The 12,492-nt window shown below is 40.3% G+C and overlaps 1 protein-coding gene across 1 annotated transcript in view; it reads left to right on the top strand.

The window, feature by feature from the left end:
- The window catches only part of LOC104949751 (midasin-like), a 16,063-nt gene extending 4,828 nt beyond the window's left edge, over positions 1 to 11,235 (top strand). The window contains exon 4 of the mRNA XM_010776162.1: positions 10,957 to 11,235. Within this exon, the coding sequence (XP_010774464.1) occupies positions 10,957 to 11,235 (279 nt within the window). The remainder of the gene's footprint in view (positions 1 to 10,956) is intronic.
- The last annotated feature ends 1,257 nt before the right edge of the window (positions 11,236 to 12,492 follow it).

Raw genomic sequence — 12,492 nt, 5'->3', positions numbered from 1 at the left:
ACGAGTGGCCTACTTGTTCTGATTCATAATATATTTTTATTATGGAGCGCTGAGTCCGGGGCCCCGCCCCCTCACATCTACAAAGCATTCTGCTGGAGAGCGCTACGAAGGCAGAAGTGTTTAACTACCAAATGTATAAGGTATACTTGGAAAGCGGTTTTGGCTTGTTTTAATAAAAAGCGCCGTAATCAACTTCCCCTAATTTAAAATCGGGGGTTTTTGCTATTGGCTAAACCCAATGCACTTGGAGCGCTGTGAGTGGGGCATGGCGGTGAAGGAGGGCAGGGGAGGAGAGGAAGAAGGTTTGCGCCCGGCTGTCGGAAACCGAGGCAGGAGGAAAATTAGGGGCTTGATTTGAAGGAAAACTTGGACACCCACCACTTACCCCAAGGGGGGGACAACCTGCTGTGCTCCGTTTATTTATTAAGGGGGAGGGATGTGTTGTTGGTGTTGATGTTTAAAAAAAGGAAAGAGGAAGGGGGGGGGGGGGGGGCCCAAAACTTATGTGTGGTTGGTTCAAGGGAAGGACAAGCTGTTTCTGTGCAGGTCAGCAATGCTGGCTTCCTCAGAAAGCAGAAAATTGAGCCGGGAATTGGGCTAATTGTACGGAATGTTTGGATGCAAGGTGGAAACTACCAGTTACATTATAAACCACCAAAAGCACCCTCATTAAGGCTGCCCTGCTTTCATGCCACATACTTGTATCATACGCGTCACTGTAATCCTAACACTTAGCACACCAAGCGATGCACCACACTCACCCATGCCTTACATCACTTCAGGGGACATTACATTGACTTACATGCATTTCTTGGAGACTTTCCTAAACCTTTACCATAAACCACACACATGCCTAACCCTAACCCTTAACCGGCCTTACCTACATTATGTCCCCATTAAAGGGGGAGGAGTCCCCATTACGTGACTGTGTAAACCATTATTTTAGGTCTGGCGTATAAAGCCCTTTCTCGCAAATCCCATTTAAGCTGTTTTTCAGGCGTTACAGTGAGACCAGTGGTAGTTATACAGCGGCCCGATATTTGATAGCAATGATGTTAAACTGAATATATATTTTGATTTTACAAATGGCCATGCGTGTGTTTTAAGGTTCCCATTGTAATGCTTTTCCGGGTTATTACCCGTCCCCTTGTGTGTATGAAGGTTTTTAATGCATGTAGACTTGTCTGCATAGTCACCAAACCCTCAAAGTACACCCTGTAGCGATAAACTCTAACACCAAAAGACCTGTCTGCTGCCCTGGAACGCCTCGTTGGAGAAATTTTTTTTACTCTTTTTTTTTCCCTTTGTTTTTTCTTCCTGGGTATGGTGACGTGTCCATACCAAATGGGACCTTGGTTCAAATGGGAACAATCCGGGTGGCCGTTACGGTTAAGTCCGGTGGATTGTTCCAAATTGCACAATTCGCGCGACTTCCCACACACACACACACTCTTTTTCTCGCTGCGGTCTGCGATTTCTCCTCCCTGAGACGGCGCGGCGCAGCGAGCTGTGAGTCGGCTGTGTGAGCACCACACACAAACTTCCCATTCAGGCTTGCGGGTGCATGTGTGTGTGTGTGCTCGAGCTGGTTTCATGCTGGGTTTCGCTGTGTCTTGTTGGTCTCGCAGGACGGCACTGGGCTCACAGGGGAGGGGGCAGGAGCCTCAACAAGCCGATTAGGACAGAGAGTGAATACACATACTACACAGAGATGCTGTATGAGAAACCAATGTGAGTTTGGAAAATGTAACAATGTAAATCTATTTTAGTAGACCTCAACAATGGAATTATGATCAGTAGAAATGGCCATGACATGGGACCTTTAACACAGTTAAAGTCGAGATGCAAGTTACTAAAATATCAGTGAGGAGAAGAATGACAATTGAAAATTAAAATAAGGACAGAACAAAGTGAACGCTTCAGTAATAGAGACACAAATCATACATTTATTATTAATGCTTTTTACTTTTTTAGTGAATTCAGGTTTTATGACATTTTGCTGAAATTATGAATCGGTTAATTGATTACTGAACCTACCGACAATTCATTGACAACGATTTAGATAACTGGTTTAACATTTAAAGTAAATTATCAATCAAAAATATCTAATTTGCAGGTTTTTATCTCTCAAATTTGACAACATTCAGCCTTTTTCAGATCTTTGAAAATATTATGTTCGAGTTTTGGACTGTTGAAACAAAAACAAGCAATTCAAGATGCAACCTTTTGTTCTGTAAAAGTAAAGTCACATACCTAATATGATCTATTTCTTCATTTATGTGTCCAGTTGTCCAACTGCATAAATTCCCCGAGTGCAGCTGCTTTTCAACGTGACTATTCCCAGGGACAGACCTGGGATTTACAAGAGTATCAAGACGTGCAAATAAATCTGACTTTACACGTGAGAAAAACCAGAGGGAGAACAGCTGATTCTTTTATGACGGAAGAAGAAGAAGGTGATGAGTTCTTCTGGTGAAGATGTCATTGTAACATTCCGATGGAGGGAATGCAGTAAAGTGATGATGATGATGATGATGATGATGATGATGATGATGATGATGATGATGATGATGATGATGACGATGAGGAATCTAATGGTAACACATGGATACCAATCAGTGATCACACACCTAAATGTGCACTATATTCTGTCACCTCTTGAACTTGCCAACAGCAGAACATGCTAGGTTGTTTATATTACACGAGACAATGATTACTTACAAAAATTCATCTGCATGCAGAATGATTGTCTATTAGAATGCATGTTCACTGCTGTCAGAACTTCGTCTGCTTGTGCATATCAACACTTCCAACACATTTTTCGCAAGGTGTAGCTATTAGTTGGAAACCTTATTTCCTTTCAGGGGTTATATAAGAGAAAGTAGAATCCAGGTTTTCTCCTCCATTGATTTTTTGTATCACCTCTCAGTGTCTCATGCTGATTAAAATTGAAATCCTAAAGAAAAATCTCCACTTCTACACTCTAATCCAGCACACAAGAGCGGCTGAAGAGAAAGGGGATGAATGGTTGACAATGGATTCACTTCTTTCAGAGAAGCAAATCCTTACCTGTCATTTCTAAGTCCGCGATGCAAAGGTACAGATAATTGCATCGCAATAGTGTCAGTGTATCATAAATCCAGCTTCTAAATCAGTCAATCTTAAATATTCCCTTACAAGATCCTTTTTTCTGGCATGTAAACATTCGTAGATTTATGCGTTTTTAAATATATTTTAATTGTAGCTGCCTTGGTAGGGAACATGGCTCTTTACATATCGGCATCACAAATCTGGACCAATAGAGTGGTGCAGGAATGAGTCCTACAACTCATTTTACCACTTCTGGGCCCCTTGTCTCAAATTCAAAGCTTTTTATAATGGTTAGATGCCTGAAATAGGGTATGTAGTTAGGAAGTTAACGAGATTTCAACTTTTATTCTATGACATATAATACACCAGTAATTACCCCGCTGTTGTATGGTCAAAGCTTCATTGTCTTATGCTATTAAGTATCAAAATAAAACGACAATGTCCAACCCAGTCTCACAGCATTTCGTTTCATAGTCACGAAATTAATCTATTGATTCGTGTTCACCAACACAATTTCCCCTTTTTTTTCGTGTCACACAGAACGATTTTAAAAGCAATGTAAATAATAACAAATTAGAAGGAAAAAAATATTTACAGAAATACAGATTTCAGTATTCTGTCACAGAACGATTTTAGAAGCAATGTATTTCTATAGGTAGTATGTTTCGTGCCTGCACCAAATAATAACAAGTTAGAAGGAAAAAAAGATTTAGAAAATACAGATTTCAGTATTCTGAGGCTCTGAGCCCCATTTACTTTCCTCGCAGACGGCAAAAAAAGTCAGACGTTATACAAATTAAAATAAAAACAATAATCGTGGCTTGATATTGAGTAAGAAGATGTTTTCATGAACCACACAGCTTCTGGTCTTCCAAGACCATACATGCCAACCTTTCCAAATCCAAAAGAGGTAGGTTTGTGCGCGGCAAATGTGCACGCCCAAATTAGGTAATCAGAAGAAATGGAACCCCAGTAATTACATGTAAAACCATTTATTTAACATATATTGCATCATTTTATGCATTTTTCAGAAAAAGTGGTAGTTTGGTAAATAGTGACATCAACAACATGTCTGGTCTGTAAAATGCCCGAAAAGTAAAAGAATGGGAAATAAATATCCCAAAGTCTCCACATATTATTATATTTTTAATGTGTTTCTGGTCCTCTTTCAGTTGAGAAAGTGTAGATCAGGAATGTGTCAGGATGTAGAACTCTTGTGTGAACATTGGATAAAGCCAGGTTCATATTCTTGTTTCATGTTGTTGACATATTAGAGTCAAAAGTTTGCACAGAGCGAAATATCTTTGTGTTGCGCCATAAATCAGAAAATACTGCATTAAAAAAGTCATTTCCTGCATGTTTCTACTGATAAAGTGTGATATAAATAATGTACAGGCTTTCAGATTTCTGTAGTTCACTAAACAGAGACATTAACGACATGTTCGGTGTTGAAAATGTCAGAAAAAGTGAAAGAATGGGAGATAAATATCCCCAAATCTCAAAATTGCATTATATTTTGTGTGTGTTTGTGGTCCTCTTTCAGTTGAGACACTGTAGGATGCTTCCGGAAAATACCAAACATTGGATGTCTTTCAGTCGCCAACATGTGTTTTCGAGACACTGATATTAACGGGAAAATCCTGCAGGACTCAAATGCCTCGTCGGGGGTAACGCTGCCTTACCCCCGGTCTGCACGTTGTTTCCCTTTCAGAAACACAGAGGACTACTGTTTGTATGATGCGATCACAGACACGCTGCAAACGGTGTCCGCCAAAAGTCGAGTCCAGTGTTTATGTGTCATTTTTATTTTTGTTATAGTTTGGGAAGATTGAAAATCGGTAGGGAAAGCCAGCTAAGTCGGTAGGCGGTAGAAACATGTCAAAAGCGGTAGACTACCGCCCAAATCGGTAGGGTTGGCAGGTATGCAAGACCTGACCGGACAAAAAGACGTGATGCAGGCACGAAACACGTGTGACACGAAAAAAATTGGAAAATCGTGTTGGTGAACACAAATCAATAGATTACATTTATTTCGTGACTATAACACGAAATGCCGTGAGACTGGGTTGAAATGTCACCACACCGAACGTTAGCCACCTTTAGGTTAGGATTGCACGACTCTTTTAGTTTTTTAATAGTTTAATGGTAGCCGCCTCATTAGGAAATGAGACTCTTTACATATTGGCCCCACAAATCTGGACCTATAGATTAATGCAGGAATAATTCCTTAAAATCGGAAATCTGGTTAGCATTAAGCACTTCCTGCTCCCTCATCTTGAAGTCAACTTTTGTCAGAACAGTTAGATGCCTACAATAAGGTCTGTGGTTAACAGAGTCAGAAAAACAGTAAATACCCCACTCATGAATTTAAGAAGCTAACAAGTGACTAAATGAGACTACTAAATGTCATCACACCGAACATTAGCTGTCTCTAGCTTAGCCATGTCATCACGGCGAACGTTAGCTGCCTTTAACTTAGCAACGTCCTCACGCTGAACATTAGTCACCTTAAGCTTAGCAACGTCATCATACCGAACGTTAGCTGCCTTTAGCTTAGCAGTGTTGGCCTGAAGTCAACAGTGATGTAGTTCCTTTATAGCCTAATATCAGCTTTTAACTTCTTGAGATAGCATCGAAGCTTAAAAAATCAATACAAATGTATTTAACATGCAGAAATTATGTTGCTGAACAAAACATGTATAAAAGTGTTTGCCAAAGATCTTATTTTTTTAAATATTCCAAAATATCATTGAAAAATCCCATTGCATTTTTTCTAGGGAGCTCTTGCGGGTCGGCCTACAAAAATACATCATCACTGCACCACTCTATATGTTTTTAAATAGTTTAATGATAGCTGCCTTATAGGGAATATGGCTCTCCATATATTCGCCTCACAAATCTGGATCTATTGGACTCGAGAGACAGAGTGAAAAGAGACAGAGAGGACGCCTGTCCTTGTGGCTCTGTTAATGGTTTTCTTATTCTCTCTATCTTCTCTTATAGATGCATATCAATACATATCGTGGCGTCTGCATAGAGCCTGCCACATCCAATATCGCCTGGACATTTTACATAATTATTATTTTCAGGAGTCATTGGGGTCTCATAGAAGGGAATGTAAGTGACAGGCGTTTAAAATGGTTTTTAAATCATGCGGGATAACCAGGGCCTTTCAGAAATAATTGTGTCAAACTGCTTTTCACCTTTTTCGCCAATCAATATGCACACGTATTCACAGGCGGACGACTATCCTTCAAAAGGCGCCGCTGCTCTTTAATATACATGCTTGCATTTTAATGGGCTACTTTAACAACAATACTGCAGACAACAATGTGTTTCTGTGTAATATTCCCGTAGAAATTGATGATACAGCCGCTTTCACGTAGCACAGGCTGCCTTCCTACGGGCCTATGGATAGAATGTACACACACAGACACACACACACACACACTCACAAATAGAAATGAGCATGAGGTAAGCACACAAACACACATACAGTTTGTTAAGAGGTGGCCTAAGACGATGTAATCACATTTACTTTGTTACGCCGCTCGTAAATGATTTAAAACTAGATTCCATGCATGCTTTCATACTAATTCACTCACTGGTATTTTTCATTTTGGCCGGAAAAACTTTGAGAACAATCACAAATGACTCCATTCTCCAATTAGGCCTCTAAACAGGACCGAGAGAGGGGGGATCTATTCATTTTCTTTTGATTACAATTATCGCCACTTGCAAGGAGCTTTGGGGTTTATATATTAAATAATGCATCATTTCATAATTATATAGAATATATAGATTTTTTAAATAGGATACTGGGCAAAATGGTGACTTTAATTAGATTGGTGTGTAAGATATCTCGGGGGTATGATAAAACAATGTTAAATATCTCACAATGACTGTAAAATATGTTCCGACAGATAATGAAACACAAATAGCGTGTCGCTTTGCCGTGGCTCCTATTTGTCGAAATATTCCCACATGCATTTTTCTGAAATTTCATAATTATATTGAAGATATGATCAGGGGCTGACGCAGCTAGGTGCTAAATATCATGCTGCCTGTCCCCCCCACCCATTTAGAGGCATACATTATCATCGTGTTAGTATCAGAGTAAATTACATGTGTCGACAGGGAAAGGAAACTACTGGTACTGTAGGAAATGCGCGCACACACAAACACATGAACACACACACATTGGACTGTTCACCAATACCAAATTGTAAAAATACTCTTGTTACAAGTGGAGGTCCTGCATTCCATACTGTAGTTTAGTAAACTTATAGGCATTCAAATACAATTCAAAGTAACAGTACTTATTGTGAGTTATGTCCCATTTTAGAATAAATTAATGGATTTATATTATTAATGTGTTCATCAAAGCTAGTAAACGCTTAAATTACTTATTACTTTTTATATACTGCCGCTGATGGATGTTTTAACCTGTAAATATATGTCAGTGTTTATTTATTAGTTGATTTATATTTTGTATGCTAATAATCCGAAATAATTTAGGCAGTCAGATAAATGTAGTAAAAAGTACAGTATTGGCTTCCAACATGAAGTATTAAGCAGCATAAAAGGAAAATACCTCCAAATTGTACTTTGGTACAGTACTCGAGTAAATGTACTTTCCACCACTGAGTACACGTGAGCTAATAAACAGGCCGAGAAGGTCACTGGCGGCGTAATATCCACACAAGGATGAGCTAAGGCCAGAGATTAGCAAAGAGCTAAAGAGCACTTGGCAGAGCGAGAGGCGCTTTTACAATTAAAGCAGAATTAAAGATGCACTAGAACAGCAACACTTTGCCAAGCAAACAATGCCTGCAGCCTCTTTCAAAATTACAGCGGGCTCATTTGAAATGAAGGACAAACAGTGGTTGTGTGTGTGTGCTTCCAGAAACCCTCTCCTATTATGATTGCAGGCCCCTCGTTTTGGTCTATATATAAAGTATGTAAATGTCGTCTGGCTGCGACAGTCAGAAGCGTCAATAGAAGTTGACAGCTGAATTATAACCGCAGCCGAATCCATCAGTCTTTTGTTTTAACCGGAGAATGAAGCGTTTTTAAAACTCAACAAAGGCCTTTTAATCAAATTCTCAAGGTTGTTGGCTTTAGCATTGTATTAGTTTAATAGTTTCTGCTGCACCATTGACGTTAATGACACATTCCTATGTAAATATAATGTGGCTCCCAGAAGCCATCAAAACATTTTAAGGTCCAATGAATACAGTTGCATTTCTATTTTTTTGCCTCCCCCTCCCTTTCTCTCCCCCCTCCTCATACAGAAATGTCTTTTTATTTAGCAATCTCCGCACAGTGCATGGTGATACAATAAAAAGGAGGGGAGATTGATTAATGGAGACTTTAAGGTAGTGATGCGCAGCACTGATACAAATAACTGTGGAGAGACAGAGGGGAGAGATTGTGCCTCACACACACAACCACACACACACACACCGACTTTTAAAGAATTCACTTATGGAACCACATGTCAGGAATCACAGCTGTGGGGGGGGGGGCACACACACACACACACAAATCTAAATCACATGTACAGTTTAAAGGCCTTTGGCATAGATTCATCACCCGCGATTGAAAGATAATGAAACTGCATATTTTCTCACCATTCAGAGGCTGATGAAAGCATTTAGAGTAATATAGCAGAATACATTAAAAGCAGTATCATATTTTGAGAAGCCTCATAACAAGTTAGTGTCTAAAGAAGAAAGAAATGTGGAGACATCTTGCCCCATATCTCCAGAATGTGTGATAGGGTGCCTTTTGTGTGTATGAATCGCTTAATCAAGTCTTTGGGGGATATACTGTATTTAAGTGGTTGTTGGTTATTTAAATAGGGAGAAGAAACATTCTGATACTTGAGAGCTGGCTTTGAGATCACACCACATTTGCAAATACGCTTGCATACACAAAAGCGAATCAGAGGCAGACAGAAAGAGATGTAATGGAGATTTTTCATGCTCGACGTGTACATAAGCTAAGAATCAGCGTTCAATCACTACATCGTGCTTTGTTTTCTGCGTTTTTCTTCATCCGTCCTTTAATAGCTTAACGCACTGAAATTAACATCCCAATGTCACATGTAATGGTCGACAACACACTTTCCAAAGAATCAGAAATGTGTTAGATAACAAATAATTGTCTTTATGTTGATATTTTTTTGTAAAAAATAAACAGCTGGTATATAAAATTGTATTCCTTAAAACATAGCTACATTTGATTTCATTTTGTTGACAGCATTTTCTGATTTAAAGGACTAATGTTTGGAGGTATTCAAAATCCTCTTGGGAAAAATCTTTGACTCTTAATTGTCAAGAATAAAAACAAAAATTCATGACCTGGGTTTTTTCAAATGGCTGTTCTGGGAATGTACGCATACTGCATATTTAATAACATAATGCCTCATTTTCAAATTCAAACATAATATTTCACAAAACGTATAACTAAAAAAGTGTTTTAATTGTAGGTATTAACTGGGGAGGTTTGATGGTGATATATTTGTACCCTATTCACTTGTTGTCTCCCTCCTTAAGTAAAAGTAAATCCGGTACTTGAGGGATATCTGTCGCCACTTTTTAATAGCGGGTAGCTGGCTCCTCCACATGAATTTGTTAATTTCTCTAAATAAAAAACATATAACAGTCTACTACTACGATGAAAGACTATATGTATTTTTCAGTTGTGTCAACAGAGTCATCCTCATCCTAACATAGACATTTACAAAAAGTGTGATGACTTCCATTTTAAATATGTATATTTAACAAAACAGATTTGCCAATGACATGAATGATCCTATTTCAAATGTCTCTAAACCCTGTTTAAAATGTGCCTCACATTTGAAATCATGTGTTTGGCTTTAGCAGATCACTGTTTTCTGATACTCACTGGCTCTATTGTCGCCCAACCAAATATTGCACAATAGTTTTTAATTGTTCGGCTTGTAAAAGCATTTTATATTATGTACAGATTATCATGATTACAATTTGTTCATAATCCATTTAGAAAAGAGCTTATAGTTCCTTATAATAGCATGTGAGCACCACTTGGAGAAAAGGGCTACCAAATAAAAGATCAAGTGCATTTGAGCATTCCCATTTCACACAGACTGTAACACACATTGCACAGATTTCTCATGCATCGTCTTCCTGAGCTATGGGCTGTAACATTTGCTTTCTTAGTCAAGGAGTACAATCTCATTTGCAGGGAAACAAATTAGAAAAAAAGATGTAGCTGTGACAATACCTCAAATTTGATCCTTCTTATTCTTCCCCTTTTCTGCCTTTTTAATTTACAATGCAAAGTGTAAAAATAAACATTGAGGGCTCAATTTAGTGTGGTTTTCAGCCGTGGCACCTAATCCCCCAACCCCACCCCTTGTCACGATGTGCTTGAGGTTGTAGATTTTCCCGGGGTGTGTATGTGTGTGTGGGGGGGTTCATTGAATGAGAGATAGGTGGGCAAAGAGGAGGGCCCTAAGGCCTCAGCAACACATACCGTACCCTAATCCCACACACACGCTTCAACAGAATTTTAAAGGTGCCCCGATGTGTTCATGAAAACACACACTGCCACACACCACCGTGGACAAACCGCGAAACAACTTAAAGCGCTAACAAAAGAAGAGTTTGTTCGTTTGACAAGGATTTCCACGGCGGGAACATTTTTTAAAAAGAACACAATAATAGGTGAGAGGGGGAGACGGTGTGCCCCTAAGAAACATGCAAGTATTTAACCCTGTGCTTTCTGTCAATCACTCTGCTAGACGTTCAGCGGGAGAGATTCTTTTCCCTTTGTGACCTTATGAAATGATTGCCCATCTGCATTTGTTCTGCTTTACAGAGGAAAGAGGAGACAGGGAAAAAGAATGTGTCACTTCAAAGTGTTAGCGCCTGCACATGTGTGATCACCCAGACAGACCCGTGTGATGACTGCCCCTTATACTCACATCACTTCTGTGACAAGCCTGTCCACACACCTGCCCAGTGGGAGGCTATCTACCTGACGAGGAAGACCCTGCGGCACTGGCGCGGCAGGAGGGACGGCGAGCTGATGAGATCAAGCGTCCCCGGCAGACGGACAGAGAGGAAGCGCGAGGAGAAGACGGGAGTGAAGTTATAGATAATCTTTTCGCTGTTGAGTAAACACACACTGTTTGTTGAGTCTGTCGCCAGGGCCGAGCCAAGCCGCGAATGACGGATGCAACAGCGTTAGCTAGCTGATTAAAGCCCTATCTTCTTCAAAGTAGGGGGGGATTTTCACTCTGACATTTAAAGAACAAACACAATGCTCAGTTGGGTGGCATATTTGCCCATTGTTCCTTTTAAAGATAAAACTTCTGCCCATGTGGAAGTTTAAATCTCCTCGGGTAGCTTGTATCTGACTGTTTTCTCTCTCAGTGTCGCTGTTTGTGTTTCTATATGGTACTTTATGACAGTACATGTCTGTGTGTGCCCATGTGTGTTCCTGCATATAAACCCTCATTCAGATAGACCTCGGTCCAACTTTGGCGGTGGCCCACGGCCACATGGAGTGGTCTGATAGAGCAGTGGAGTCTACGGGAGTCACACACACTGCTGTCGTATGGTGGGGCCTCTCTTATCGGAGCCGCCAGCACGGTAAGCTAGGATTAGCATCTAGATCTGTGAAGACTGGACGTCAGCACAGGGGACAATGGTGACAGAAGAGAGGAGGGCGCAGGATGAGAAGATGGAGATAGAGGGGGCGGATGGAAGGGGAGGGTAAGAGCATATAGACGGATGTCATACTCACCATTCACACTTCTGCCATCCCCCACTTACTAGTGTGAGCATTTTCTTTCCTTTTCCTGCCCTTTAAGCCATGTTGCTTTCCTTTTTCTTACTCTCGTGTTGTCCCTGTGGACAAAGTGCATGAGAGCAGCATGTGTTCATGCCTTCTTGGACTTTTTTGGTGGTCTAATGTGGAGGACACACTTCAAAACCACAGAAACATCACACTCATGGAGCAGGCTAAGTGGGCGCTGTTTTTGAAGTCTTTCTTTGAAATAAGCGAGGCAATCCCTTGGCCCAGGGATCATATTCTATTTACGTTCCCTTTGCCAACGACACAGGCGACGCTGGCCAAATTCACAAAAGAAGATCCACATTGGAAAATCCGGCTAATCCCTGATTGAAAGTTCATGTGTTGGCTTCGATGGATAAGCTCTGGCAGATTTTCCCAGGAAAGGGGAGTAACGAAAAAAATAAAAGGCAACAAAACTGGGATCCTTTTTAGTTAAAAAGTGGACTCAGTGTCAGTGGCAGGCAAGCAAAGCTCATGTCCGCTTGTCAAGAACTGCCTTTCATGCTCAAGGCCGCAGTGGGTTGTCTCTTCTGGCCCTGATGGAGAGGTTATGTT

The sequence above is a fragment of the Notothenia coriiceps genome, unplaced genomic scaffold, assembly GCF_000735185.1.
Source record: "Notothenia coriiceps isolate Sejong01 unplaced genomic scaffold, NC01 NC01_scaffold00000339, whole genome shotgun sequence".
Lineage (NCBI taxonomy): Eukaryota > Metazoa > Chordata > Actinopteri > Perciformes > Nototheniidae > Notothenia > Notothenia coriiceps.
Note: the sequence above shows the minus strand (reverse complement) of the source record. Positions and strands in the feature narration are given on the sequence as shown.